Source organism: Hermetia illucens, chromosome 6 (genome assembly GCF_905115235.1).
Source record: "Hermetia illucens chromosome 6, iHerIll2.2.curated.20191125, whole genome shotgun sequence".
Classification (NCBI taxonomy): domain Eukaryota; kingdom Metazoa; phylum Arthropoda; class Insecta; order Diptera; family Stratiomyidae; genus Hermetia; species Hermetia illucens.
In genome coordinates, this window is record NC_051854.1 from 64,136,876 (window position 1) to 64,164,337 (window position 27,462).

General features: G+C 35.8%; 1 protein-coding gene across 4 annotated transcripts in view; it reads left to right on the forward strand.

Moving 5' to 3' along the window:
- The window catches only part of LOC119660219 (annexin B9), a 42,402-nt gene extending 18,150 nt beyond the window's left edge, over nucleotides 1-24,252 (forward strand). The window contains exons 3-6 of one of the 4 annotated variants that reach the window (XM_038068656.1): nucleotides 5,298-5,780; nucleotides 5,867-6,092; nucleotides 6,244-6,425; nucleotides 23,951-24,252. In XM_038068656.1, coding sequence (XP_037924584.1) covers nucleotides 5,298-5,780; nucleotides 5,867-6,092; nucleotides 6,244-6,425; nucleotides 23,951-24,004 — 945 coding nt within the window. In that variant the 3' untranslated portion in view covers nucleotides 24,005-24,252. Of the gene's footprint in view, nucleotides 1-5,297; nucleotides 5,781-5,866; nucleotides 6,093-6,243; nucleotides 6,426-13,086; nucleotides 13,410-14,676; nucleotides 15,137-15,922; nucleotides 16,117-23,950 lie in introns of those variants that run through there. The other 3 variants (XM_038068655.1, XM_038068654.1, XM_038068653.1) reach the window with 3 other exon arrangements.
- Nucleotides 24,253-27,462: the final 3,210 nt, after the last annotated feature.

Sequence of the window (27,462 nt, forward strand, 5' to 3'; positions counted from 1 at the left end):
AATTTTACTGTGTTTTCATTGTTAGCCATCAGCGTTGGACATTTGAACTTTAATATTCAAAACAGTTAAATGCCTGACAAGGCTCCTGTCTTACAACTACATAGTAAAATAGATGTTTCTTCGTTGGCACTCTAATAGAATTGCATTTAGTTCTTCCTTTGACACGTCTCCATGGCTGCTGTTTTGTCAAACTTTTGTTGAACCACTGTGTTCTTAGGAGCTCCATCATAGAATCTATTTATTTTTTTGAATGTGAGCTCCTTCCTTCATACTCCTGGCCGACGTAGATAAAGTAGCATAAGTTAAAATAAGGCATATTGTCCAAAACTACATTGAATTTCAGCCCACGCCTTAATTTATTTGCACTTTCTGATATAATTTATAACTTACGTTATCTAGTTTAGGGTTATTCCTCACTCATAAAATAATATCTGCCGAAAGGGGGATTTATTTGAAAGCATTTTAAAAGCTGTGTCATCTCAAATACGAGTTGAGATCGCATCTTTATCATAAATCCAAAAAGATAATATATTGAGTTTACTTTGTAGATAAGGAAAAGTAAATTCATTTCAAATTATTCTAATGAAAAGCTGGTGAGGCTGAAAATAAATAACTCAATTGTTATTTGTGAAACACGAGGGTAGAAACCCAGTTATCTACCTATATCGCAATGAAATTGGATACGGATAGGAGATGCTAGACCTGACGCACAAGAGAAAATGCACGACGCATCAGAAGCATCAGAAACCAACCAACTTGGAAATCTAGATCTCCTTCAACTCGCTGTCTGCTCAAATAAAGTTAATAATAGGAGGTCATTTTAAAAATTTACTACAGAACCCTCTGAGTCCATTTTGGAAATTAATTTTTTTGCAATAATATTGGCCGTCGGCACATTAATAGAAAGTTTGGTGGAAGTCTTACTGTTAGTAACATCAGTTCACGATTATCCCATTCAGGCAAGGTGCAATAGCTTTAGGACTCTGCTAATATCAAATTAAGATGATTAATCTGAGACTTTAAATACACATCTCTACGAGTTGTTTACAAATAGAACCGGCATGCGTTCACATAAAAAATACACAAATGATTTAAATCGGAAATTTCAAGAGATATCAAAGCTCGAAATATTCATTTCTCAATGAAATATCCGGCTGAAGGTGGTCAAATAGAACAAAATAGCAAAAATGAAAGTCATGCAATTATACGGAATTTCCGGCACGCCTTAATTTGTTCGGAATTATCAATATAATTTATAATTTTTGCTATCTAGATTAGGCTTATTTCTAACTCATAAAATGATATTTTCTGGAAAGGGAGCTTGTTGGGCAATATTTTAAAAGCTGTGTCACCTCAAATGCAAGTATCTTTTATAAATCCGGAAATGATAAGCCAATTCAATTAGTTTCTTCATACATTATTGCCAAAAATGACGCATCTTAAATCTGTAGTACCGCAATACAGCAGGACGACTTTTAAAATTCAATCAGCCACCGATACCGCGGTAAAATTTGTTACATTGTAGAAATAATATATAAAAAAAGGAAAAAAACTTTTAACCACGCGCATAGGGCCGCACAGCTCGCTACTCCAAACACTGTTATTGAGGAAAAGCAAATTTATAACGAATTGCATCCTCATCGAATACTACGAGCTGCTTTGGATTTAATTGGAGCATAGTTCTTAGGGTTAACTTTCATTCTTGACATCTTATTTGAAATATACCATGTAATAAGTGTCAAGGATAGGATGTCCAAAGAACCGTGCCTCAATTGCATTAGAGGCAAAAAAAGATATAAGATGCGAATGGATGGATTTTCCCTTCCTCGATCGTGGTATCCGAAGTGGCCTACGATTGGACCATTTATTTTTTTTCTTTCTTTTACTGTTGGCAGAACGAGATTCGACTATTTTTTTAAAAAAAGTTAGATGCTTTACTTTAAGTGGAAAGTCCTTGAACTAAACTAATTGAAAACAGTTTTACGCAAATGGTCCGGTCTTCTAGTGGATTTAGAATCCGGACCACAATCCTAAACGAAAATAAGTTTCTTCTCTTTTATTCTAAAATGCTATATATTTTTCAATTTTGGATGAAAAGCCTTGCAGTGTAATGCAAGAATCGTCGTCGAAGCTCTCAGCCTATTTTAGTCCTTGCACTTCAGGATGCCCTTTTTCAACCACCTCGATCTCGATCGGGACCTCCAAATCCGAAATCAGAGCAGTGATACGCTGTCTACCCAGCACTCTCGAGGTTTTCCCACCTTCCTTCGCTTTTCTGTTCTTCCTTGAATATTAGGTATTCGAGGTTCGTCCACATGTTGAACGTGGCTAGCCTATTACAGCTTCCGAAGTTTGACTACTTTGGAGACTTTAGGGTGTATCTAATCCGCTATTGGTAGTCCTCCCATTTAACTCCTATTATTGTCCTCGGGGCTCTCCGCTCGAAGGTATTGACCATATTTTTGGAAGTTTGTGTTAGGGTCCATGTTTCACGTCTGTAACGCAGCACAGGTCTTATTATTGTTTTGTATGCTGGAAGCTTTGCTTTGCTTTCCTGTGTATGCAGCTGGTTTTTAAAATCGACAGGGCCGACTAGAAGGCTCTGTTTGTGAGCTTAATTCGACGTCAGTTGTAGACCCTAGTATATAAAGTTGTATATATATTGTTGTTTATATATATGCCCACCAGGCGTCATTTTTCTCTTTTGCGTCATAATTTTCGTATTGTTTCCGTTAATTCGTAGACCAACTTCGTTTTCTGTTTTGTCGAGATTTATAAAAATTTCCGCGTGCCTCAGCGCCAGATGAAACAATTTCCAATGCTATGTATATCGATGGACGCCCTGCTACTAATCGTACAGCCATAAAAACATGCCAAGAAATTGAAGTAATAAAAACGTGTTGTTTCTTTTTCGTTGGTGTGGGTATTTATTCTTGCAAATACCGATATTTCGGGAACCACTTGTTCCCTTCATCATCCTTTCGGTATCGGTATTTGCAAGAATAAATACCCACACCAACGAAAAAGAAACAACAAGTTTTTATTACTTCAATTAATTAATCGTTGGAAACACCGCATAATTTCACTCTGATGCCAAGAAAATTACACTCCCTCGAAATACACGTAAAAGAGCCGGGATGAAAATCAATAGAAGGGAAACTAATTAGGGTTAACACAAGTCTAAGCTAAAGAAGAATTCAATTACCTGGGCAACATTATTGTTATAATTACTGGGACCGATATCGACGTAGTCAATAGGTTATAACTACCTAGAATGGCGTTTGGTAGATTAAAAGTTGTTTGAAATCCTGGCAGATAACAAAAACACCCCTAGGGAGCATCGTGACTAAAAGTGACTACAGAAGTTATTTGTACCATTTTCATTGATTCCTAAATATGGCATGCCTGTGAACCATATTGGTTGACACCGTCAGCAACAGCCCTGGACGAAACCGTCAGCTACTTTTTTAACTTGATGACATAGATCTGTGCAGTAAATAGAGATGTACAACTGATGAGCAAGTCAACTGAAATATGCCATCCAGTCCATTCATGTGAGTGATGCGGCTCATCACAAAAGATGCGTGACTCAAGAAAGTTGCCGAAATTGAACCGCTTAAATTGAAGTGACAAACATCAGTACTGCATACCACACAGCACAAACTCAACGATACGGTAAGCACGCTACCCATACAACTCAGCGAGATATGCGAGCTGCGATTCGACTCAAATATCAGTTGGTGAGGTGATATTGGGTGATCTGTTAATGCAATGCAATATGTGCATAGTGTTACGAGTGTATTCTGTATTGGACATGCAGTAAATATAAAAGATTGTTTGTAAGAATGTTGATAGTACGATTGTGTCCTTTGCACACTAGCACTAAAGTGTGGGAGATAACTGTCTGCCATTAAGTGAGCGGAAACGTAGGACCAACTCAAATTCGTAAACAAAAAGTAAAAATGCAAGTATTCATCATCAATTGACTGAGAATTATAGGCAGGATATTCTGCTCAAGGCGAATAACCTAATTTGTTATTCGGCTAGTTATGGAAGGATTCAAGAGAAGACCGAATATCAGTCCACATTGGAAAATGCAATTAGCGTTGCATTGGATACATTCTGCGAACGCTTGCAAAAATTATGCAAAACCAGAGGGAAAAATAATGGGTAGGCGGTGCATGGTATGCAAAAGAATAGCGTTAAAAAAGGTGAACATGAATGCTAAAAATTGGGAGGTTTTGTGATTTATGCTCTAACTAGGAACGATGCAGGAGTTACAACACAATTACATAGATGTTATCAAAACTATATTTTTCATTTTGCAGACAGCAAGCAAAGAAATGATTGGTGACCAAAAAGTACAAATTGTTGAGTATAATTATCATGTATAGAGTTGTACTTCACGTTAATTATCAATACATTGATTAACGTGTCTTTTCGAAGCTTTTGCTAGATTGTTATTGATGAAATATTCAAATATAGACCCTAGTCACTTGACTACATAGTAAAAATTCGACCTTCGAAAAATTCTCTCCTTGGCACTTACAAAACTACATTCCGTCATACCCTTTATTAGCGTGTTTAATTACACACACTGAAGTTTTTTGTTTCCATTAAATATCAAATAAACAATGTAAATCTACACGATATAGTAACATTGCTATTATCGCTATCAACATTCTTCATTGAATAGTCGAAAGTATACTTCCCAATTCATCAAAGTACCTCTATTAGACTTGGATTTTTCGCTTACGAATTAATATGATGGCAAGAACTTATTCCTTCAGGCAGGTTAGGTGTGTTTCTCAGCACTCTCTTTAGGTAAATAAATAGTTGGGCGCTACTCATAATAAACATTGGCCCCCTGGAAATCATCGCACGCAATATAGTTTTGAAATAGGTGTGGGCGACTGTGAATATTTGACAATGTGATGAATTCACTCAGAAAATCGTTACATTCTTATGTTGAAGAGAATTTGGTTGACCTACTTTTTATATGATTGACGCTCGAGGACTTTAGTTGAAGGAATTGTAAACAGCTTCCACCTTATTCATATTTCCCCTTTGATTGATTGATGCCATCATTGCTAATTACATTGGTTGCAATAATGATTGTATCTAGAATTTTCTGGAAGTTTTGCATCATTGGTTTTAGTTTCCCAGACTATCTCGGTATTATCAATTGTCAAACGCAACATGATAGAAATTCGTAATCTCCAGCTTTTTTTCTAATAGAAATATGCGTTTTCTTATCACACAATGACAATATTAAATAAAAATATTTATTCTTTTAGTGTACACCAACTGTCTACCCAGCGGATCCCTTCGATCCCGTTGAAGATGCCGCAACATTGAAGAAAGCCATGAAAGGCTTTGGTACCGATGAAAAAGCCATCATTGAAGTTTTGGGACGTCGTGGAATTGTACAAAGATTGGAAATTGCCGAAGCCTTCAAAACATCATACGGCAAGGATTTGATCAGCGAACTGAAATCCGAGTTGAGCGGGAAATTTGAAGATGTTATGGTTGCCTTAATGACACCACTGCCACAATTCTATGCAAAGGAATTGCATGATGCCGTCGCTGGAATCGGTACCGACGAAGAGGCCATCATTGAAATCCTTTGCACCTTGTCAAATTACGGTATTAAAACTATTGCTCAATTCTATGAGCAATTGTATGGCAAAGCCTTGGAGAAGGATTTGAAGGATGATACCAGTGGTCATTTCAAACGCTTGTGCGTCTCGCTAGTTCAGGGTAATCGTGATGAAAATCAGGTATGACATGATTTCTTCTCACGTGTGACAAGACCATGTTCCGTTAGTAGTCATTTCTAAACGTGGTATTCTGTTTTAATTCCTAGGGAGTTGATGAAGCTGCCGCCATTGCTGACGCTACAGCCCTTTTCGAAGCCGGTGAAGGCAAATGGGGAACCGAAGAGTCCATTTTCAATTCAATTTTGATCACAAGATCATATCAACAGTTGCGCCAAATCTTTTTAGAATACGAAAACATTGCTGGACATGATATTGAGAAGGCTATCAAACGCGAATTCAGTGGATCCGTCCAAAAAGGATTTTTGGCTATTGGTGAGTAATGGGATGAAGCACAGAATTAATCTCAATGTAATTGAAACAAAAAGCGTACAAACTTCAAATCTTGGTGAAATGAATGATACCATTTGTCCTTTTTCCTTAGTTTGTTCTCCATGATCTAAAAATATTTTAAATGATTTTTCAGTGAAATGCTGCAAATCCAAGGTAGACTATTTTGCCGAACGTCTCCATGAGTCAATGGCTGGTCTTGGTACCAAGGATAAGACACTAATTCGTATTGTTGTTAGCCGATCTGAAATTGATTTGGGTGACATCAAGGAAGCCTTCCAAAATAAGTATGGAAAGAGTTTGGAATCATGGATCAAGGTAAGATATCTTTCGTGTTTGTCTTTTTGTTTTTGGATGATCCTTACCAATGAACCTAACAAAACTAATGGTGTTGGGCTTCGGTGAAGTTCTGAAAAAAAGGATATATTTCACCAGACCACATACGAATATACTTGAAACTTCTTGACTTAATTGATTGGTGTGTTTTTTTGAGTAGATGATTTGGTTTCATGCTTTCATAATTTCAATGTATATTTATATATACCCAGCAGTTACGCTTGTGTCCAATGTGTGCAATTTTAAACCTAATTGGAACAGTCAATTATGATTATTTACGCAGAAATTTGACTTTTGTGATGAAGTAGATACAATTTTTTATAATACAAGCCATCATTTACATTAAATTTGCCATTTTTTCATGTACATATATTGTAAAGAGTATGCTAGACTTGTATCATAGAAAATTGTTGTATAGTTTAGTGAAATGTGATTTGAGATTAGTTGATAGAAATAGATACTCAAAACTCTTTGTTTATATTTGAAATCAAACTTAAAATTATAATATTCAAAGTAGAATCTAGTTGTATGTATATAGGATAAGATTAGGCATTGACTTTTATGGCTTTGAGATTTTTTGAGTTTTGGTATAGGCCTTCATGCAGACCAACCGGTAAAATGAAAGTCTACTAACATCTTAATACTAACTTATTCGGAATTAGAACGTGAACTTTCTAAACAATTCAAAGCCAAGAAAAACTTTGAAATTTAAAATGTAAATATAAACTGAACATTCAGAATAGGAGATCATAGATAGCAAGTAAGTAAAATCTTTTCCAAGCTCATTTAAACTAAAACATGAGAACTAACCAAATTACTTATTTAGTACCTTATTAGGACTAGATTCCGAATATTGGAATTTTCTAATCGTTAAAAGCTAAAACGTTTGCGTTCAAGTACTTGATTGAGGTGATTTGATACGAGCTTCATGGCACACATTTTATATTTCAAGTAAAACTCCAGGAAGTACTGTTTATTTTTTCTTTTCGAGAGAGCTGATTCGTGTGGATCAACCCGAAACGTCACATATGAGGAAAAAATAAACTGTACCTTCGGAAATTTCATGCGAAAAAATGTTGAGATATCGACCCTTAACACACAATCGTCAATACACATCTTTATATTTGTTGAAAATTCGTATTTACACGTAAATTGCTTTTCTCAAACGCTTATAAACGGACAAAGTTCAAGAGTGTACGGGTGGGAAAGAGGAAGGAAAGATGCTTCTGCCCAAATGCATTGGGGACTTCTTATTCTCTTTTTTAGTGGGAATTATGGTCCCCGAAATGTAGAGCTGCGGCAAAAAAGTCTTTAATATATAGTAGCAGTAAAAACTTATTTTCCCTCCTTCCTATTTTTTTGTGTTTAGTTTGAATTGTTTTGTCTTGTAAAAGTTAATTTATTATGAAAAATGTATATTCGTTTTGAATGTTGCTAAAGGAATAAGAATTTATCATCAGATTGATATTCCTAGCTAAAAATGTTATCCAGATTTGGATTTTCGTATCTCCCTGTTTTGATTTAGTATCCAATGACTGCATTTAGTGTAAATTCTGAACACACAATAAGACACATTCAATTGATGACATTCGCATCGGCTAGAATTCAATACATGTTTTCCTGGTTTGATGCGACGAAATAGACTCCTTTATTTCTTAGTGGACTTACCTATCTAAATAACGAAGAAAATATGCGTAACAAACCATATTTACCAAGAAAGTCTTTTTTAAGGCGGTCCACGCATCATAGACAAACGATCATGCCTAGAACTGTTATATTGTCTTGGTTTTCTGCGGCAACTAAATTATTACTTGAACAATAATGAAAGTTTCTCCGGATTTAGAGTCAATTTCATCTTATTCTGCTAATTTATGCATATTGATGACGCTTTCTGCAAAGAAGGTTTTTCATACATATGAGTATGTTATTCTCTTCTATTCCTCTCAAAATCATACACGGTTGGCATTCTTCTCTTTGTGGGTCATCATCAGTGAAAGTCCTGAAAATGTGTCAGTTCTCTCTGCATCTCTTGTCTTAGCTTTTGCAGGGTAACAAATAACCTCATTATTAATAACTATAGATTACCGATTTTCATACCTATGTGCGACCTTAAGAACGGAGAGCGTTCATTTACTTTCCTTTCCCCGCCAATACTAACGAGTTATTCCCTGAGGAAAAAGGGTGCTTTGGAGCCTCTAGTAATTTCGGTTCTTTGATGAGGCGGGTCGAATATTGGCGAAAAAGCGAAGATCTGAAGAGTATTGACTAACAATTGGAGAGTATTTTCTCTTATTAAAAGCAATAGAGAATTCGAGGCAATGCGTACATTCTCAGAACTGAATTTGAAGATTTATATACATTTCTTTTATCGTTTGGGTTTCTTGGCCACCAATGTGAACTATAAATGAATTTCTTTACTCTCGTGCGGGTACTGATTTTCGAAAGTAGCATCTTGTTTCAATGTGAAGGCACTAGGTGTACCTCACAGAATAAAAATGAAACTTTTTTCATTACAAAGATGCCACTTTTATGAAGGAAAAGGGACTGAGTATGAAAGTATCATAGTCAATGGCTGCATCGTCTAGCAGCTAGCCCGTGTGTATGGGAAGGCTATGCATGCTGGGGGAGATTGGTATCTGACTGTTGGTTACCTGTTATTTGAACAATTCAGATCCGGGATATTTTTTTCCTAATGCCTTTGAGGGAAAAAAGAAAAAGGTTGTATGTATGCTAATCTTGTTTTAAAATTTTGCCATTGTTAATCAGGTCCTGCCTTCTTTTATTGGACCCATTATTGCAGAAAACGAGGATACTTAATATGTGCAATCTTATCGATTTTGCTTTCACACGTTTGTGATTTGAGATAGAACTGACCTAAATGGCATTTGAGAAAAGAAATGTGCATCTGGAAATAACTCTAAGCACTAATGACTTATATGTTACGCTCATTGTACTCTGGCCCGAAACGCCTATTTAGACGGCTTCCTGCCAGGGACGTTCGCAAGTTTTTGTGAGTTTGAGAATGTCTTCTAGAAGCAAAGAGTGGGCAGATTCTTCATTGAGGAAAACCTTTCAGAGATATCTTCCACTGATGTGTAATAAAAACAGCTGTATAAGAAATGCAGCTCTGTCTTCTCCTCTTCCTCGCATTGTTTTTTGAGTAGGGTGGGTGAAAGTGTTTAAGTACTGAGTGTTAAACTCCCGCAACGGTAAACCGTGGCAATACCAACTAAACATTTCCTCCGACATCAGATAACTAGCCTAATATATTTCTTCAAGTTAGCCCCCTCCGCATCTTCTGTCTTAGAGAGCCTTCAAATTAAGGATTTTTTTTTAAAAGGAAGGAGAAAAGAAAGAAAGAAGTATTTCAAAGAACCCCCTACTATCCGGTCTTTTGGCCGGTAAAGCTCAATTTTCATTGCCAGACGATGAACCTGAACACAGCTCCATTTTTCAGCGCTCTTGAACATATTTCTGGCAAGGTATTCAAAATTAGCTTCCTTATATCTATATAGGATTGTTGATGAATTTCAACTCACTTTACACAAAAAAAACTTAAGAACATGGGGATCGTGCCTTATCGATCTAGGTAAAGCGGAAAATCTTTATGCCCGCTTAGAAGCTGAATAAGGAAATAATCAATCCACGCAGTCTGTCTGTCACTCGACTCATTTTCTCAAGATAACCACTGATGAAATGTATGTTGCCGTTCCAGCGACAAGGAAAAGTAATCTCTTTTAGTCCGATGGTGGAATACCAATTTTTGTAGCTGTTCCGGGCTATCGTCGGGTCTTAACGCCTTTTCATTGCGCATGGGGACGATCGCCTCCTTTTAGCTTTTTCATGGTGAAAAGTGGACAACCTTGCGTCTTGCATGCTGTTGACAGCAGCCCGAATAGGATGCGCAATGAATAATTCTCGCCCTCTTCCTCACATCCGTTACATATAGCGGACGTTGGGTGGTTTAGAGAGCAGTGTCCCGTTAAAAGTTTTGTTAGGATTTTCAAGCCACCATCCTTAAGGGGCAACAAACAGTTTTTTCGTCAAGATTTACGTTTGCCGACAAGAATTTCCCCCTTCAGAGCAGACTTAATAGTAGCTCAATGACAATCGCTAATTCTGGACCCAGCAATGTGGGGCTAGACCCTTGATGAGCCAATTTATCAGCCTTCTTATTACCAATGGTGTTTGGGAGCGCCGATTCTGTGCAGTCGATCACATCAAGTGGTTCCATATATATCATTGTTATTTCATGCTTCAAGAGTCAAAATCATCCAATAGGGAATGCCTTGTGAGGTGAACTGAATTGGTTTCAAACGTTAAATTTCTTGTATAAATAATTTATTTTGACAAAATAAGGCGCAACAACATGTTACGGGGCCCTTGTATTTAACGCTTGATACCATCAATAAATTTATATTAATAGTTCTGAGAGCTGATGACGTCAGGCCTATTGAAGACCCTGTGGTTCCTTTATCCACCAAAAGACATGTTAATTCAATTTACTGAACCTCAGACTAATCAATATTGACAGACACGTCCATAAGAGATGAAAGTACAAAATTTCAATAAAATTCGATCTTCAAAAATTGTTCATTAACAATTATGTTGTTTTCGTTGAATAAATGGGTTCAAACGTCATTTTTTACAACAAATTATTGTGACCCATCGTGGCTAAAACCAAGTTTAATATTTCGCCCATTCCATATATATATCTAGTTTTTTGTTCTTTCATGACTTATCCATTGATTTCGCAAGCTTACATTTATTTTCAAAATAATACCCATAATACACCAAATAATCTACTTGAAAATTACTCTAATGTTGAGTGGAGAGAAATTCTAGATTGTTGTTTTGCAGCAACTCTCCTCGTGGTTTTTGGAGTGCTTAACGGATTAGTATTTGCATGAATACTTCATTTCATGCACACTCCGTTTCAGATTAATAGGCTATTCGATTCAACATAATTTCGAAGAGAAGTTTGGTCAATTTTTGCCAATACCGGCCACACACGGTCCAACCAAAATTGCAAACTGTAGAGAAGTTCCACCACTGCGGACAAATGACCGTTGCTCGCTAAAGTTGGCGCGAGAGTGTCAAAGAAATTGATCCTTGTGGGTGGAGTCTCAAGTTAGCAATCAAGTTGCAGTGTCCGTGGTGTGGTTTGCAGCTTCAAGACGGAAAGCAACAACAGTTGCCCGACACACGATATTTATTCTTCAAGATCTCAGAGCTTAGTGGAGTTGCTAGTTAAGTTGCATGGTTTATGGTAAATGGATCAGATCTTTGTTGGCAATCAGGCGAAGTTTGAATAATTATAATCGTTGGCGCGACAATCCAATTCGTTCTGAACCTTGAAACATGGTAGGGTACTTCATTCACTTACAGGACTACAGTATACTGTAAGGTCCGACGTGGTCACTATTGCCTTTGCCTGTGATTAACTCAGATAGTTATTCACAGCTGAGTTGACTGATATTCGACATCCAGTCACGATGCAAATCCCTCTTCAACCAGTGAGATGTGAGTCTTGTCTTTTAACTACGACGGTCTACCCCTCTAACCAACACCATCCGGGCATCCAAAAGCTTGAATGGATGGGTGAAATTGAACAAGACTGTCTCCTTCATCATTATAGACCATTTCACCGTGATAGCTCCTAAATGTTCCTTTACTTGGTGTAATATATCAGGAATTTATACACATTTTATCAATTATTAATATTATGCTGATGAATCCGCTGAAAATTTTCTCTGACGGGGATACCATGTGTGCTGCTATTGGTTGCGATTTTCATGCGCTCAACGAGTTTATCGGGTCAATTATTGTTCAATGTATCTTCCTCATGAAATTATACGATTGGATATGCTTTACAATGAAGTGTTGCGGAATAATAAAATTGTTACAAGATTATAAGAAGATCATAAGGCTATCAGTAGTCTATAAGTACATTAATGGGTTCTGCCTGTTATGTACCTAGATGGGATTGATTGTGTTTCTAGTTATCGTCGTTGAGATGTTATTTCTATTGAAATCGTTTCATTTCATTTGTTATACTATATTAACCAAAGTTTTCAGAAGTTATGATTATTTAGAATAGGCAATTGAACTTAGTTTCAGTCAAATAATTTCAAATTTAAGTAGATGCAGTTGTGAAAAGGTTGTGGATAATTTTATTTAATGTCAAGGAACATCATTTAAAAATATCTTGTCTACGGTTAAAAGCAAAACCGTAATGGTAGTATGGTGTTATTTTAGCTTTCTTGACTGAGGTATGGATTATATAAATCAAAATTGACTGTTCCAACAACTACTATTAGTTTACACAAAAAAACCAAGATTTTGTTAATTTTATTCAATACTGTTTTTTCTCATTTAATTAAAAAGAAATTAATTGGTGATTTGCTCTAGTAACAGACAGCCCTGTAAAACTTTCTAATATCTTCATCGTTTATAGTATCAAGACTATTTGATACTTCCGTACATTATTTGTGTATCATCTCTGTTACCTGCACGACACTCAGAAAACGTAAATGATAACTTTTCCTTCAAACTGGTTCATTCATTGTTGAAACTACTAAACGATCTTCTAAAAAAATATAAAAAAAAATTGGTGGTAAAAATATGAATTCGCTTTTTACAGGGCGATACATCTGGCGATTATAAACGTTCCCTCTTAACAGTCGTGGGATGTTATTAAAGAGAAATATTAATATAAACTTTTTTGCTTAGAAATGGAATCTCTCTGAGTTAATACAAATATTTTTTATTGTGTTTAAAACATTGTTTCATACACAAGTTTTTCAACTGAAAATAAGGCCACCGAAATCGATATATTTGTGTTCTATCACGAGCTGAATCTCGACGTTGTAAATTTCGTGGATCAATACAAATTCTGTAATATAGTTTTTTTTTTGTTGTTCTTGATAAATGTACAGAGAATAATTCGCGTTTTTGTTTCCTGGATGCATTGAGTATTAATTTATTTGACTCACATGCACATCCACAAAGTTGTGGTATATTTTGAAAACAAATGCCTTTTAAATACATTTAACAGAGATTTCGAATATTTTTAAAACCCTGACTTTAAATAAAATATGAAAACATTCAATATTTTACATAATTTTTATAATAAATGTTTTTTGATATTATGAATGTTGTTTATAAAGCTTCTATTACAAAAACAATATACAAATGTTTTTGTAACTTTGTGTTTTATATGGTTGTTGAAACAGTCAAAGTTTTAGATTCGTAAAAGTATTACTAGGTTTATGGGCACCTTCATAGTTTGACGAATAGGAGCAGATAAGGGGATGCTGTTTACAATTGCAAAGGCAGATAGGAAACCATTGCTCGTAATAAAAACAGGTGGCATGGAGTAACCACTATGTTTTAATAGTTATGATACTATATGGACATCTACGTCTCCGTTTTTGTCAGCGAAGTATTTTTTAACCTTTTATTCATACATTTATGTATGTATATATTCTAATTCGCTTCTATCGTTCAACCGCTGATGTAGTTAGACTGTAAAACGATACTAGATATTAAAGGTTATCTATCCATTCTTTATAAGTTCACAAAAGAACTTCTCTATGCCTCTGCTGGATTGCACTCGTGTATCTGCCAATGATAGATGCTTATTAATTTTCAAAAACAGGTTTACAACTAAAAGTTTCGTCAATTTGCTTCCCTGTACTTTAAATGTATTAAATAATATGCAACTAAACAAGCATCAATGTTTGTTATTTCTTTGAATATTGTTGCTGTTGTTGCTTAACTTTTCATTGTATAAAAATTGTTAAGCTTATACAAGTATAACTTCACCAGCCGAAGCCATGTAAACAATACAAGATTTATCAGAATATTGCACATTACGAACGAATTAGGTTTGAATACGCATAACAACGAACTCCTCTAAGGGATTGCGTGTAACATTTCACCAGGAAAACTATTTTTTCCGTAAAAAAATTAACATCCACCAGCATAGAAACATCATACACACCAGACGATATGAATAGATCTAAAATATTTCCATATATAAATACCTAACACCTATAAGCTGTCTATCAATCTACACTTGCATGCTTCAAATACTATAATAGGTTACTCAACCAACATAATATTAAGCAACATTATTTCTATTTCTATAGAAACACTTAAAAAAACCGTCCAAATTCCATATTTCCAAATAATATCGAAATATGCAATATTTTCTATAAATCTTTTCTAGGAGGATAGTGGAAGTGAAATTGGATATTTGCTGGTTACAGTCGTAGCTTGGTAGACTCCGCGAAACCAACAAACAAAAATGCTTCCTTCTATATAACCAAAGCAAAGCAGTTTAAAATAATAATGAATCTACTCATCATATTCGACGAGATTTCCAAACTCATAATTTTATTTATTTGTGTAAATTGATTTTGTTTCGGCAACAAAAAGTTATTGGCTTCATATAACATTTTCTTTTGTATTTATTTTTTTTTTCAAAATTCATGACATTTTTAGATGTTTAAAAAATACTCAACTTTTGGTTTATTTAATGCATTTGTCTTAATGATTTTATATTGAAAAACAATTCTAAATTGTTGCAAAATTTTCAATTAGGGTTCATTCTCATAAACAGGCACCCTAAGAATTTTAAAAACGCTTACTTACGGACGAAGCATTTGAAATATACATTTATATTTTAATGCGTTTTTTAAGAAAATTCCTCAAGGTTTATTATAACACAACATACTTATGTGAAAATCGTATTCTAAATACGGCCTTAAAGCTTATTTACCTAATAATTAAAAGCCCAGAAGTTAACTTTTCAATGTAACTCTTTTTAGATACTCAATAAAAGTTTTATGAAATGGGCTAGAAAATTATCTGAACGATTGTTTGCTTTCCATATAACATTTTTAGATGCGTTGAAGCTAGTGCGGGATTTATAGGTTACCTTCATACAGAATTGATATGTATATATAACAGGATTTGCGTGTATCTCTTAGCCGTTTTACTTTAAAGCATCTTCAAACATTCTATGTCAATCCCAAATTCAATACTAAAGCAGCCGTCGGCAAAAGGAACATTCATGGGTTCGTTTATTTCCTTTAAATGAATAAAATTCTTAAATGCAATATGTACATATATATACTCAAACTACGTCTAAATACTGTCCCACCTGAATTCAACACATGTTAAATAGTCTCAACTGTTCCAGTTAGGTTTAGATTGGGTTTGTGTTTGTGAGAATTTGTGTGAATGTTTCAGCTTTTCATTACAAAAGTTAACGGTAAGTTTGACTACACTTGAGAGTCTTCATTTGATTAATTTTATCAAGCCAAGTATCTAAATTTCAAAGTTCTGATCTGACAAATTTGGTAAAGAAAGAACAGGTTTTTGGAGAATCGAAGAGCTATTACTTGGCTTAAACTTATGCTCAAAAAGTATATACAAAAGGGAAAGGTGTTTTATTCCCTTCATTTTTTCAGGATGATGTTGAAGGCGATCAAGGCTATATATTGGCAACTTTGGCCTCCTATTAAACGCCAGAAGTGTAAGCATATGTTTCTCATTCCAAAAGTTATTTTCAACATCAAGTTTTTTGGATATGGTCTGAATTTTCTGGAGAAAATGCGGGTTTTTTTTTTAAACTGATTTCAAGGATAATTATATAAGTTATATTCACCAGGCGTGTTAGCATTAATTGAAATACTCGCATAAAATATTCCTTCTATTTAGTTGATAATTTGTGGTTGTGTTGAGACAAATAAACTATATTTGAAATTTTGTGATGATTTTTTTACTGTCTGAAATAGAACAGTTATAAAAATATATAGTTAGCTTTGTAAAAAGGTGTGTTTTATTATCGATATTTTGTGTTCTGCAACAAAACACTGTAAATAAATACATAAATGTGAAGCATAATGCCAAGCCTTTCGTACCTATATATGTATATACATATATTTAATAATGTTCATTTACATAATTTCAACTTTTAAGGATAAGAGCACAATCTTGCTCATTTCCTTACTATTGCAATAATATTGGAAGCAGGCTGCATACCCTTAGGAAGAAATTTTGTTTCCTTCGTTGTTTCAGGAGCTAATTGCACTCGGGCGCTCCATAGGCGAAATCGGTGTTACTATAGGTCTTTTTGACGGGACCTAAATAGAATCTCATTTCATCTAACTTTGTGCACTCTTGTGCGTCCCAATATGGTTCACAGTGTCTGAATTTATACAGCATGGACTTATACGTTGGGTTATATCAATTGCATATGACTTGCACATGTTTCATATTTAGGAATTTCTCTCTTGATACCCACATAGGCTTTTTCATCAAAATTCGTACTTTTTCAAGTAAATATTTTACTCTTGACTAACAAATTAATGCTTTTCCCAAGCAATTTCGTATTTTACTTAAGCAGTTTTGTACCCTCTCAGTCAATTTCAGTCCTCTCCATAACAAATTCGTACTGTTTCTAAGTAATTTCGAACCTGTTTGAATATGGAGCGCGGCATCAAATTTGAACCCATAAATTACCAGGCTGAGAAGCTTTCACTCTTCCTGCGCTGTTCTGCGTCATTCCTCAGTCACTATGGGAACGTGAATTTCATTGCATGGAGAACCAAAAATATAGTTGTCGCTATTTGTTAAAGGTTACACTTACACTAGAACTGCTACTATCGTCTTCTAGTCAACACGTCTACCGGCACATTGCCCGATATATGGCGAAGACATGTTAACGGATGCTTGGAACTTCCAAAAGTCTAAATTTAATGTTGTCGTTAAAATACCTGCATTTACAGGTTTTATCCAAACCAGTGAATGTGGATCTAGCGCTGTTCATACATCAAGTAGTATCGAGCTCAGTGCCACCTCCAGGGAAAACTGTGTTGCCAAGATAAACAAATTTATGAATGCTTTCAATGCTCTACCTATTAGAACAGAAAGAAAGAATGTGATAACCCATCACTCTGAGAACCTTGGTTTTGTCGTTTTTATCTTTAGTCTCCTCGCTTCTGTCTACAAATCCAAAGCCATTTGGTCCAGGCTTATGAGCCAGTGTGAAGCCACAGTAGCCGAGGTGTTCCGAGGAAATATGAAATGACCCATTGAACTCCTTCACGTCCTTCAGTGAAGGCTGGATAGAGGACGTGGCCCATAACGAGAAGAAAATATTGGCGACAGAATACAGCCCTACTAGACTCCGCCAAATTTCTCTGAAATTCTACTTTGTGGCATTTAACCACTTATATGTCGTTTCTTTGGAATGTCCACCTGGTGTAGAGCGTTCCATGCTGTCGAAGATTTCCACAAATCTATGAAGAGCAGATGAGGTGGGGATTCAAGCTCTGCCCACTGCGCCTAAATTATTCTCACATTGTTAGTTTGCTCAGCATTGAGAGATCTAAAGCGGTAATGGGTCTGCTCTCGGTCGATCGAGTGGAGGTGGAATGGATCAAGTACCAAGGTAATTTTAGCTACTATTTTTGCGATGGCAAGGTACACGTACCATACGTGCTCTTCTAATTGTAGCACTCAGTGCCCTTTTTCGAACTATCAAACCCTTCTTAAATTCCTGGGAAAGATCTTACATTCTTTGGATTTACGGATAAGTAAAAGCAGTCTCCCTGTGGAAACTGCAAGTCTAGTTGTTTTCCCTTGCTGAGTGGGTTGATCGGGATGACCTGACTATTGTCCCTAACAGCATGACACGGTTACTAGCCATTTCATCCACAAGAAGTTGAAATTCACCGGAGCCGAAGTGAAAGTCCCTACCACCTCTTAAGTTGCTAGCCATCCTGGATTAGGAAGATCATTAGTTTCTGATCGGACCATCAAAAGATATGCGACCACCTGCCAGTAAATAAATTATCTTTTATTACGGCACACGCTACACTGCACTTCTCGATTTGCGGCGGCACTGCACCTCAAGCATGCCACATTCGACACAATCAACGGCAATAAGAGGCTTCCCAATGCTCTACGATCCACAGTCAGCCAAATCTTACGGCGCCCCTTCGAAGAGTGGTCGACAACTTGACCTGCATCAGAAAAAAAAGCTTCTTTATGACGGCCTAATGCTCATCAATATTCTCCAGCGAGCTGCTCAAGATGCCTGTCAGCCAGGGAGAGGAAGTACGAAATCGCTTAGAGGGAAGTACAAAATTAGTAGGGAAAAGTACATAATTGATTGAGAACGAAATTGTTTGCGGAAAGTTGCAAATTTGGCGGGGGAAATCAAGAATTTGGTTCGCAAGGGTACAAAATAGGTTGTTGAAAATGTATCAGAAAAAGATACAAATTTGATAAAAAAACGTATAATTATTAGTTCTTGGCACAATGGATATATGTATAAATAGACTTTTTGGTATGGGCTACAAATTCTTAACCCAGTAATAATAATATTATCTAAATCCTGGTTTTCCGTGAGTGCTTAGCTTAGTTATTTTCGTCAAAACTTAAATTATGCTTCGATAAAATGGTACTGTGACACCATCTGGTTCGATGTACTCTCAGAAGCCGTGCGGATCAGCATTTTGTACTCGGCTAGGATTATTACCCTGACCTCATTCATATCTGAGCCGAATGGTATCCTACATTCAGTCGCGATTCAAAACCCTCTGTTAACAGTGAAATTTTTCTTATTTTGTTCATTAGCACCAAAATTCCTTCCACTTTTGAGATATTTCATTGGACTTTTCCGCATAACTCCTTCACTCTGGGCAATATGATGTAACAATATCAGTTTGAGAACTTCCCACCCACCAATCAAATTAGTGCACTGTATAACTACGGCAACTATTACCCGGCCTAGGTACTTATTAGCTTTGGTATAATCTTGAAGAAATTAATAGCCTTAAATATTTATGCTGGTGGGTGAGCAGTAAGGGAGACTCAATACCCCCTCTTCGACAGATTTTTGCTCATGGGTCTAATTGTACGTTATACGTCTACGATAGTTGTAATAGTAATAATCGTAATATTGGATCAGGGCCTTGAAGTCTGTTAGAGCACTTCATTCAAGACCGCAACGGTAAACACTCACTTGAGCCATCCGGACGCGAGAGTCGTAATGCTCTTCAAAAAATCCCGTGTAGATGATAGTAGTAAAAGCATAGAGATTTGGTGCAACATATTTTCATTCACATCATTTTTCTTTACACAATCGAGAAGCTGGTGTGTCGCGTAATTCTAGTCACTTTTCTATCTGTGTTCTACAGTACTTTCTAAATGTGTTTACATTTTCTCCCAACTATTCTGTGCTCTATAACTGTTGGAATTGATCTCCGGCTCTATCTGAGAAAGTGATATGAGATCACCGTAATTTTTTTCTTCCAGCTCCACAGATTTTTGATCTGAGACGACTTTTTTCAAAATTGCCTTTGACCTGACGCTTAACACTCTGATGTTAGGCAATCGTCGATAAAATCTCGAAGTTTTCAAGCGTTTCTTTCAATCAGCCTGCTAAGGGAATTCTGAAATTAAATGAGTATTCAATTATGAGGGGGATGATGTGCACATTTGATAACCGCCATATTTCCTAGAATTTGACTAACTTCACGTAAATTATATCAAGATGTGTCCTTGACCCGGTGTTTTGTAAATAATTTGTTCAGGTTTGACGTTCCAGCTTGAAGTGAATGTTTTCAGGCTGATGAAAAGGTTCATGAATTTTAACACCAAGACTGGTTTCACAATCAATATGCAATTTGTAGATAAAAATAGTGTGAAAACTTATCAGACACAACTTTGCTTTTATAAGTGTTCATCTTTAGCCAACTTTTTCCGCTTTGTTTTTTTTTATGTTCAGAGCTATTTTACAAAAGTCTATGATAAATAGGGGTATTTGGGGGAAGATATCATTAGCTGTAGATGGCTCAAAAATGGAAGATGAGATAATGAATATTGGCCTAGGGCCTAGGTTCAAGAATAATAGAAAAATTGCAGTTTCATCGTAATAGACAAGGTGGTGAAAATAACAGCTTGGCCACCTATAAATCGACCTCCTCTACATACATATATGTTTCACGGAGATATTGATCGATGAGCCATTCGTTTTTGTAAAGTTTGTGTGATTGGGTATTCAACTCGGCAAATCAGGACTAATTTCCTATAGCCCATTATTTGAAGTCTCTCATTATTACGATTATTTTTTCAGCACTCTATGAAAACGTTTGAAATTAAATTCGAATAGGCAACGAAACTGGTGGAGCAAGCTCTAACTTGGTCTAAATATAAAAGGTGTAAAATATTAAAGTACTTATTATAAAGCACTCCGGATGGATTCATTGTTTTTATTACGTAAGGTCCCAGAGGTAGGATAAATGATCTTTATTCAAAGGTTAAATTAAATGATAGATATTCGGGCAGACAACTGTGGTGTCATCGTTGATCAAGGTTTCAATCAAATTCAATCTTTTTTAGATAAGAATTATACCCCCATTTGCTCACTAGTGTGTTTGTCCGAAGCTGCCACCAAAGACCAAGTTTTAATCATAAAAAATATTGGGAGTATTAGAATACATATTAAACGTGATGGTATAAAATATTCAGCCTCATGGTTGTTTGGATTAGAGTACTATACTCCATGCTAATAACACTGCGCAAATTATATGTGCGTATACAAATCTCCAATCTCCTATTATCAGAAAAAGACATATACAACTGAAGAGCAGGAAAAATTCCGCGTTTGCAGAATAACAGATTTGGGCCCGCAGTTTCTTAAGGGCTCTTTTCACATTCAGAGCGTATTTAGTAGTGTTTTTAAAATTGTGATTTGCCAGAAATTAAATAACATTGATTTCCTTTTTTGGTATTTTAAAGATAAAGAATGAAATCAAAATAAAAAATATATTTGGTTGTTGTTTTTGTTACACACAGGATTATATTTGATGTTGAAATTGATATTTTATTGAGACTTCACAGCTTTTCCTGCTTTTTTGACCAAACCGTGAATCTGAAGAAGAAAGCTATGACCCTAACTAACAGTCGAATTTTGACGGTTTTTAAAAGCACAAGGCAGTCGTACGGAAGGTCGTGGTTCAAATCTCGCTGGCGGCAGTGGGATTTGTATCGTGATTTGACGTCGGATACCAGTCGACTCAGCTGTGAATGAGTACCTGAGTCAAATGGGGGTAATAACCTCGGGCGAGCGTAATGTTGTCCACATTGCCTCCTATAGTGTTCTGTAGTGTACCGTTACGGTCTTGAATGAAGTGCTCTAACACACTTCACGGCCCTGATCCAATATGGATTGTTGCACCAACGATTATTATTATTTTTATTATTTAAAAAATTAAATCTCCAAATCGCCTTCATTTTATTTAATTTAATATCAACGAATCTCAGAAATTCTAGTTTGGGTCATAATGGCGAGGGTTGCGATTATTTTGGAAAAATATTATTAAAATCGATCCAGTATTTCCTGAGAAAAATGAAGTTTTGAAAAATGTGTTTTCGAGATAAACTCGTTTAAATTTTCTAAAAATGTTTGCGACCATTTGAAATGTAAAAACTCGTTAAGTTTGAATGCAGCTTCTTAAAGGGAAGTTTAAAGAATAAAGCAAAGAATAAATTAAACAAATTGAATAATAAATAGCCGAGTAATCTCAAAAAGTATCCGGAAAAACGTAGTGTCACAAATACAACTCGTGTGGAAAATGTGTTGTGTGCAGTGATTTACTTTGAGAAAAAAATAATGGGAGTTTCAACTTGAACTTGAGGGATGGTTCTTGAGACTATATTCTATCAAATTAGTAAATAACAAAATGCTGACTGTGAAAATTCCCCTTAAAAAAGGAGTCATAAGATTTTCCTAAAATGCCTTTCTGAATTCAAAGTGGGAGTCGGTGATCCAAACAAGTTCTTTCTTCTTATTTGCGAGAAGCATTTGCAAATGAATCTGTGCTTAACACTTGTTACTGGTACTATCACTACAGGCAAATAAATAATATTTTTCGTTACTGTGAACCATTTAATTTCAACAATAAGATTTCTACCGATTCATCTGGGAAGGCACTGCATATCGGAAGTGATGGACTATTGGAAAGGCCATATCATGCAATTTTAATGTTAAGTAATTTCGAAATGGTCTCAATCAATTGCACCTCCAATTTGCTGACACATTTCATAAATATGTTGTCATACACTTTCGTTGTACTAGTAACATAAACAATAAATATTATTCTACCAAATCTTAACTCGTGCCAGAGTTGATTCTTTTTTGGACGTAGCGTTTCCATTTCAACATTCTGACAAAGAATTAATGAAAATCTGGTTTTCATGAACTGAACGAATGTGTTAACTTAATTATCAGGGGCATGAGACTGGAAGTCAGATATCACTTTATACATAGAGACTATAACTTTGTTGATTTTTCATTTCATTTATGGAAAGCTCGCAATGTAGATACGTTAAATATGCCCGATATTCAATTCGATGTGGCACTGACATTTCATCTCTTAGGGAGTAATAATTTAACGCAAAAGCGACCACTTTGACCTGCTATAACTTCGCTGTAACATGATATTTTGGGGTATTGATGACATGTACTACATAATTTTTTCAGATTTGTCCTTAGGGTAGATTTTGAGAACGTGTTCTTGAAGCAACTGATGCTTTTCGGACCGTCGCAATCCTTCCATTTGCAACCAATTTCAAAACCTTTCATTTGATACCCAACATGGCAAAATCCGATGAAAAAACTGTACACCTTTCTTTTAGATACATGGGGACTCCCTTAAGTTTAACGTGCAGCAATGTAATTCACATTATGTGTGGGGTTTCACAGTTCCAGCCTTGCTACCGAATTTAGTGTTAAAAGCTGCAACCGTTTCTGAGAAAAGTGCATGTGACAAACAGCCACAATGATCCGATTTTAATAAGGCTTTGTTTTCAAGAGCATGCTGGAACGCAAGTTCCCAATTGTCATCCATACTGTTTTGTAATAATTCAGAAATTCGGTAGTCGGATAAACAACCCTGACAAAAAAAATTAAATACAAGAAATAAATTAGAGGCTTAGACAGGGTACGAGTTTCTGTGGCCCTAGCTTAAATTCTGTGATTGTGCGATAAAAAAAACCACCCAATTAGAAAGTGGAATAACACTGTAAAGACTCTGGCTAATAATGTTCTTTTGTTCTTTAAGTCACTTGTCAAGTGAATAAACAATCGAATACGATAAAACAAAATTGAATCATCATTATCATTACATACTTAATTAATGATTAATGCTTTAGATTCATTTAAGACGATCGTACTGACTAAGAAAAACAAATATTTCTTCTTGGTCATATTTACATTATACTGAGTTGCTAAAGACGAAAGTTAATAATGGTTTTCATCTTTTTGGTTTAACATTCCTAACCCTCCTAAGCGCTAATTGTTTTGAAAATTCTAAACGATCAAATCTAGGAATCAGTTCTTCTGGCTTCTAAAAAATAAGCAAAAAGAAAACAGTTTCTTATTCGATACTCAAATTATTGCACGTTTTCCCTTATTTTCTTTCCAGGATGATTGTTCCGGGGACTATCGAGACATGTTGATAGTATTAGTTTCTTACTAATAATCGAACAAACAACGAAATAGAGGCCTGTCTAGAAAGTGAATACTAGAATTATTGCTGGATCGTAATGCATATTCATAACGTTACTTTCCTGAACTACATTCATTAAAAATTGTTACAAATTTCTCCTTGATTCATATTTACTTATATGTATGTGTGTGAAATTCGCTAATGTTCTAATCATATTGTTCTTTTAAGACATTTTTAATCGTTTGTGAAGTTTATTGAAAATGAAATTTTGAAACATGTATTTTATGAGATTTTATTGATAATAAAGTAGGGTAGTGAGAAAAAAGTGTTTAGATTGCCTGATATTTAGAAAAAATATGAAATTGAAGTTAATAATGTGGTGCTTAGCTAGCGACATAGGGAAGTATGGTTGAACGCATTTAATACCGTGGAATTCAAAGACAAGATTTGGAACAAAGACGAAATTCAAGGAAAATGAATTCAGCGAAATCCCATGAACTTTTAAATGACCAGGGATTCTCGCGGTATAAGCATAATTGACTCTGAATTGTACATAAATAGATTGTTTTGAAGAGGCTTCCTTTATTACTCGAGGAGATCAAGGCACCTAGTATTAATGGCATCCATCCCGCGATACCAAAGGACAGTATAGAGAAGCGCCTCCTAGTAAATATACCTCCAATTCTTGGCAAAGGGTAAGGTAGTCTTCATACCAAGGCCGAAGAACTAGACAAATTAGCTTGACATCTTTTCGATAAAATATCCGAAGAGAGTGGTTGAAGGTTACATTTCCAAGATGATGTCACGATCGTACCCGCGAAATGAAAACCAACATGGTTATTAGTGTCGAAAATCTTATGATTCTAGTCTTTATTATTTGGTTTCCTAAACTGAGGTAGCAATTATGAAGGAAGAGATCATAACGGAGCTATTCGTGGACGTTGGGGGAACTTTTCATTGCGCGCCTGTCGATTACACTTTAGTTAAGGAGGTTTTCCTATGTGACACTAGATATTTAAACTTTTTTGTAAATTTTTTTTGGCAATAAAAATAAACGTAATCTTTACAATCTTTTTATACATTCAAGACCCCATGAATTATGGTAAAAAATTCTTAATTAACGGATTTGATAAACATTTGCATTTATATAAAAGAAAATCCAAAAACCATTTATTAAATGGCAAATATGCATATTCCACCGGCCACTTCAGTGCTTATGTTTGGATCCAAACTTGAAATTTCTGCAGCCCATTCTAGTATAGCATTGAGTTGTAGTAATTTTACACAGAAGGGGCAATTTGAACTACCACAACTTTATTAGTAAAAGTAGGATCGTAGCTCATACTTTATATAGGTTACGGTATAAAGTATGAGCTTTTGTTACTGCAAAATATTATAATTCCAGGATGAACTTAAGGGATTTACCACTCAATTTCCCAAAAATATAGTAATATACTATTAGTAGCTTTGTAATTCTTCTCAGATTTTTGGATTGGGTAATTTGTCAGAATGACCCTGTGAAGTAAGTGATCACGTTACACAAAACGTTAAAAATAATTGGGATAACCCTTCAGCTTACCGGTGAAGTATCCGGAAGTTATTGTAGATTAGAACAAACATATAAAAGCAAAAGGTGTTGTTTCACCTTGACAGTTTAGTTTCTACCGATGTCATGTCCATGACATCCAGTACAGGCCTCAGACGCTATTCAATTCGCAACTCTCGGAAATCATTCAGAGCACTGTAAACAAGTAGTTCTTATAATAGTTTGGTTAGGTCTATGCGTACTACAGTAAATTAAAAAGCTGAATGCAACCCACACAATACCCTCTGGAAAATATAAATTTAGCTATATACGTAGAAAAACTATGACAGATCAGAATGGTTCGTGAGGCGAAACAGAAACCTTCTCGCTATAAGCCAGTCGTATTGTAAAAAGCAATGTCTAGGTATTACCTGCGTTATCAACACGATATTCGGGGCAGTTCTAAATGCTTTGGATATACACCTTCAGAGCACTACACTCAGAGCAGGTAATAAACTAATTTCTTTGTTGTATGAAGAAATACCAGACACGAAGGGCCCAAAATGTTGGAAGAATTGAATCCAGCTCTTATTATGTCTTCTGATTCTCGGGTAGCCATATATCTGTTTGATAAGAGATATAAGGTTAGCATGCACTGAGAAAACCCAGAATCCCAGAACAATCCGTGGCAGAATATACTGAACTCCGGTGATAACAGAACACATGTCTACTTCTTAGATAAAAACGAGAAATAGGTCTCCGCTTTAAAGCATATACAAAGGTCTTTCAGGCTGAAGGATATGTGATCCTAAGAATGGCAGCCTGGATGATTACCGAGCAATTGTGCGTATCACAGTCTGCAGCACAGTCAAGCAATATGAAGGGTATTGGGCAGTCCCTTGACTTCAAAAATCATCCAGAAATTCAGAATTCATTCGAATTCGATGCGGTGATACTAGTCTGGGTATCTTACGACTGTGGCATAAAGGGGAATGAAAAGTAAATGCCTTGGCAAAAAGAGTTCAATTTCTCCTACAACGGGACCGGAAAGAGTAAGTCATCGAAAAAGGGGAAGGAAACAAGTAAAGGAGACTAGACTGTATGCTGCTAGGTACAACAAAATTATTTGCTGTCTAAAAGCAGGAATTTATGCAGAATCATTGTGACTCTGACAGTCCAAACCTCACTAGCTGAACCAACCCTTGAATAGGAGAATCGTAAGATAATATATCGTGTAACGAGGAAGCGGAACCTGGGTGCAGCAGGCGTCAAATTTGTGGTGCTAATGTACTCTGGTTACGGGGACCAGCATCATATTCACTTGCGGAAATCATACCGTTCGTAAACGATTCTGAAATAGATTCGGGAGACACCCCTCACCCCTTTGCCCCGCTTCGAATTCAATCTTCAAAAGTTGGGACTACAATTCTATCATTCGTATATATGGACCTTAAGCCAGACGTTCACGCAGACACAAAAGGGTCCTTCAGTGAGTGTGTTCTAAATGGATACAGATTTTCAATGAGATAACTCTTCCTTACATAAAGCAATGCTAAGAAACTGTCTACTTTCGAGGAAAAGTTTCAAGCCTATTTTCGTAAATTAAATGGAGAACAAAACCTTATTAAAATCGGTTTAATGTCAGTCTCTCTGTCTGTCACATGCACTTTTCTCAGAAACGGCTATACCGATTGACACGAAATTTGATGAGAAGGTGGGCACTGTGAACGCCCAGATATGCAGTGAGTGATATCCTTCTACGTTGAAATTAAGGGGGGAACCCTACCAGCAAATGGGGGGTGTACAATTTTTTTCACCGAATGTAGTCATGTTGGGTATCAAATGAAAGGTCTTGAATAGTACTTTTCAAAGCCGGTCTTGGTTTTGATAATAATATCAAAAGCCCCAATAGGTCTTGAAATCTAGGGTCCAGCGAATTTTCAAGCAATATCTCCAATGAAAA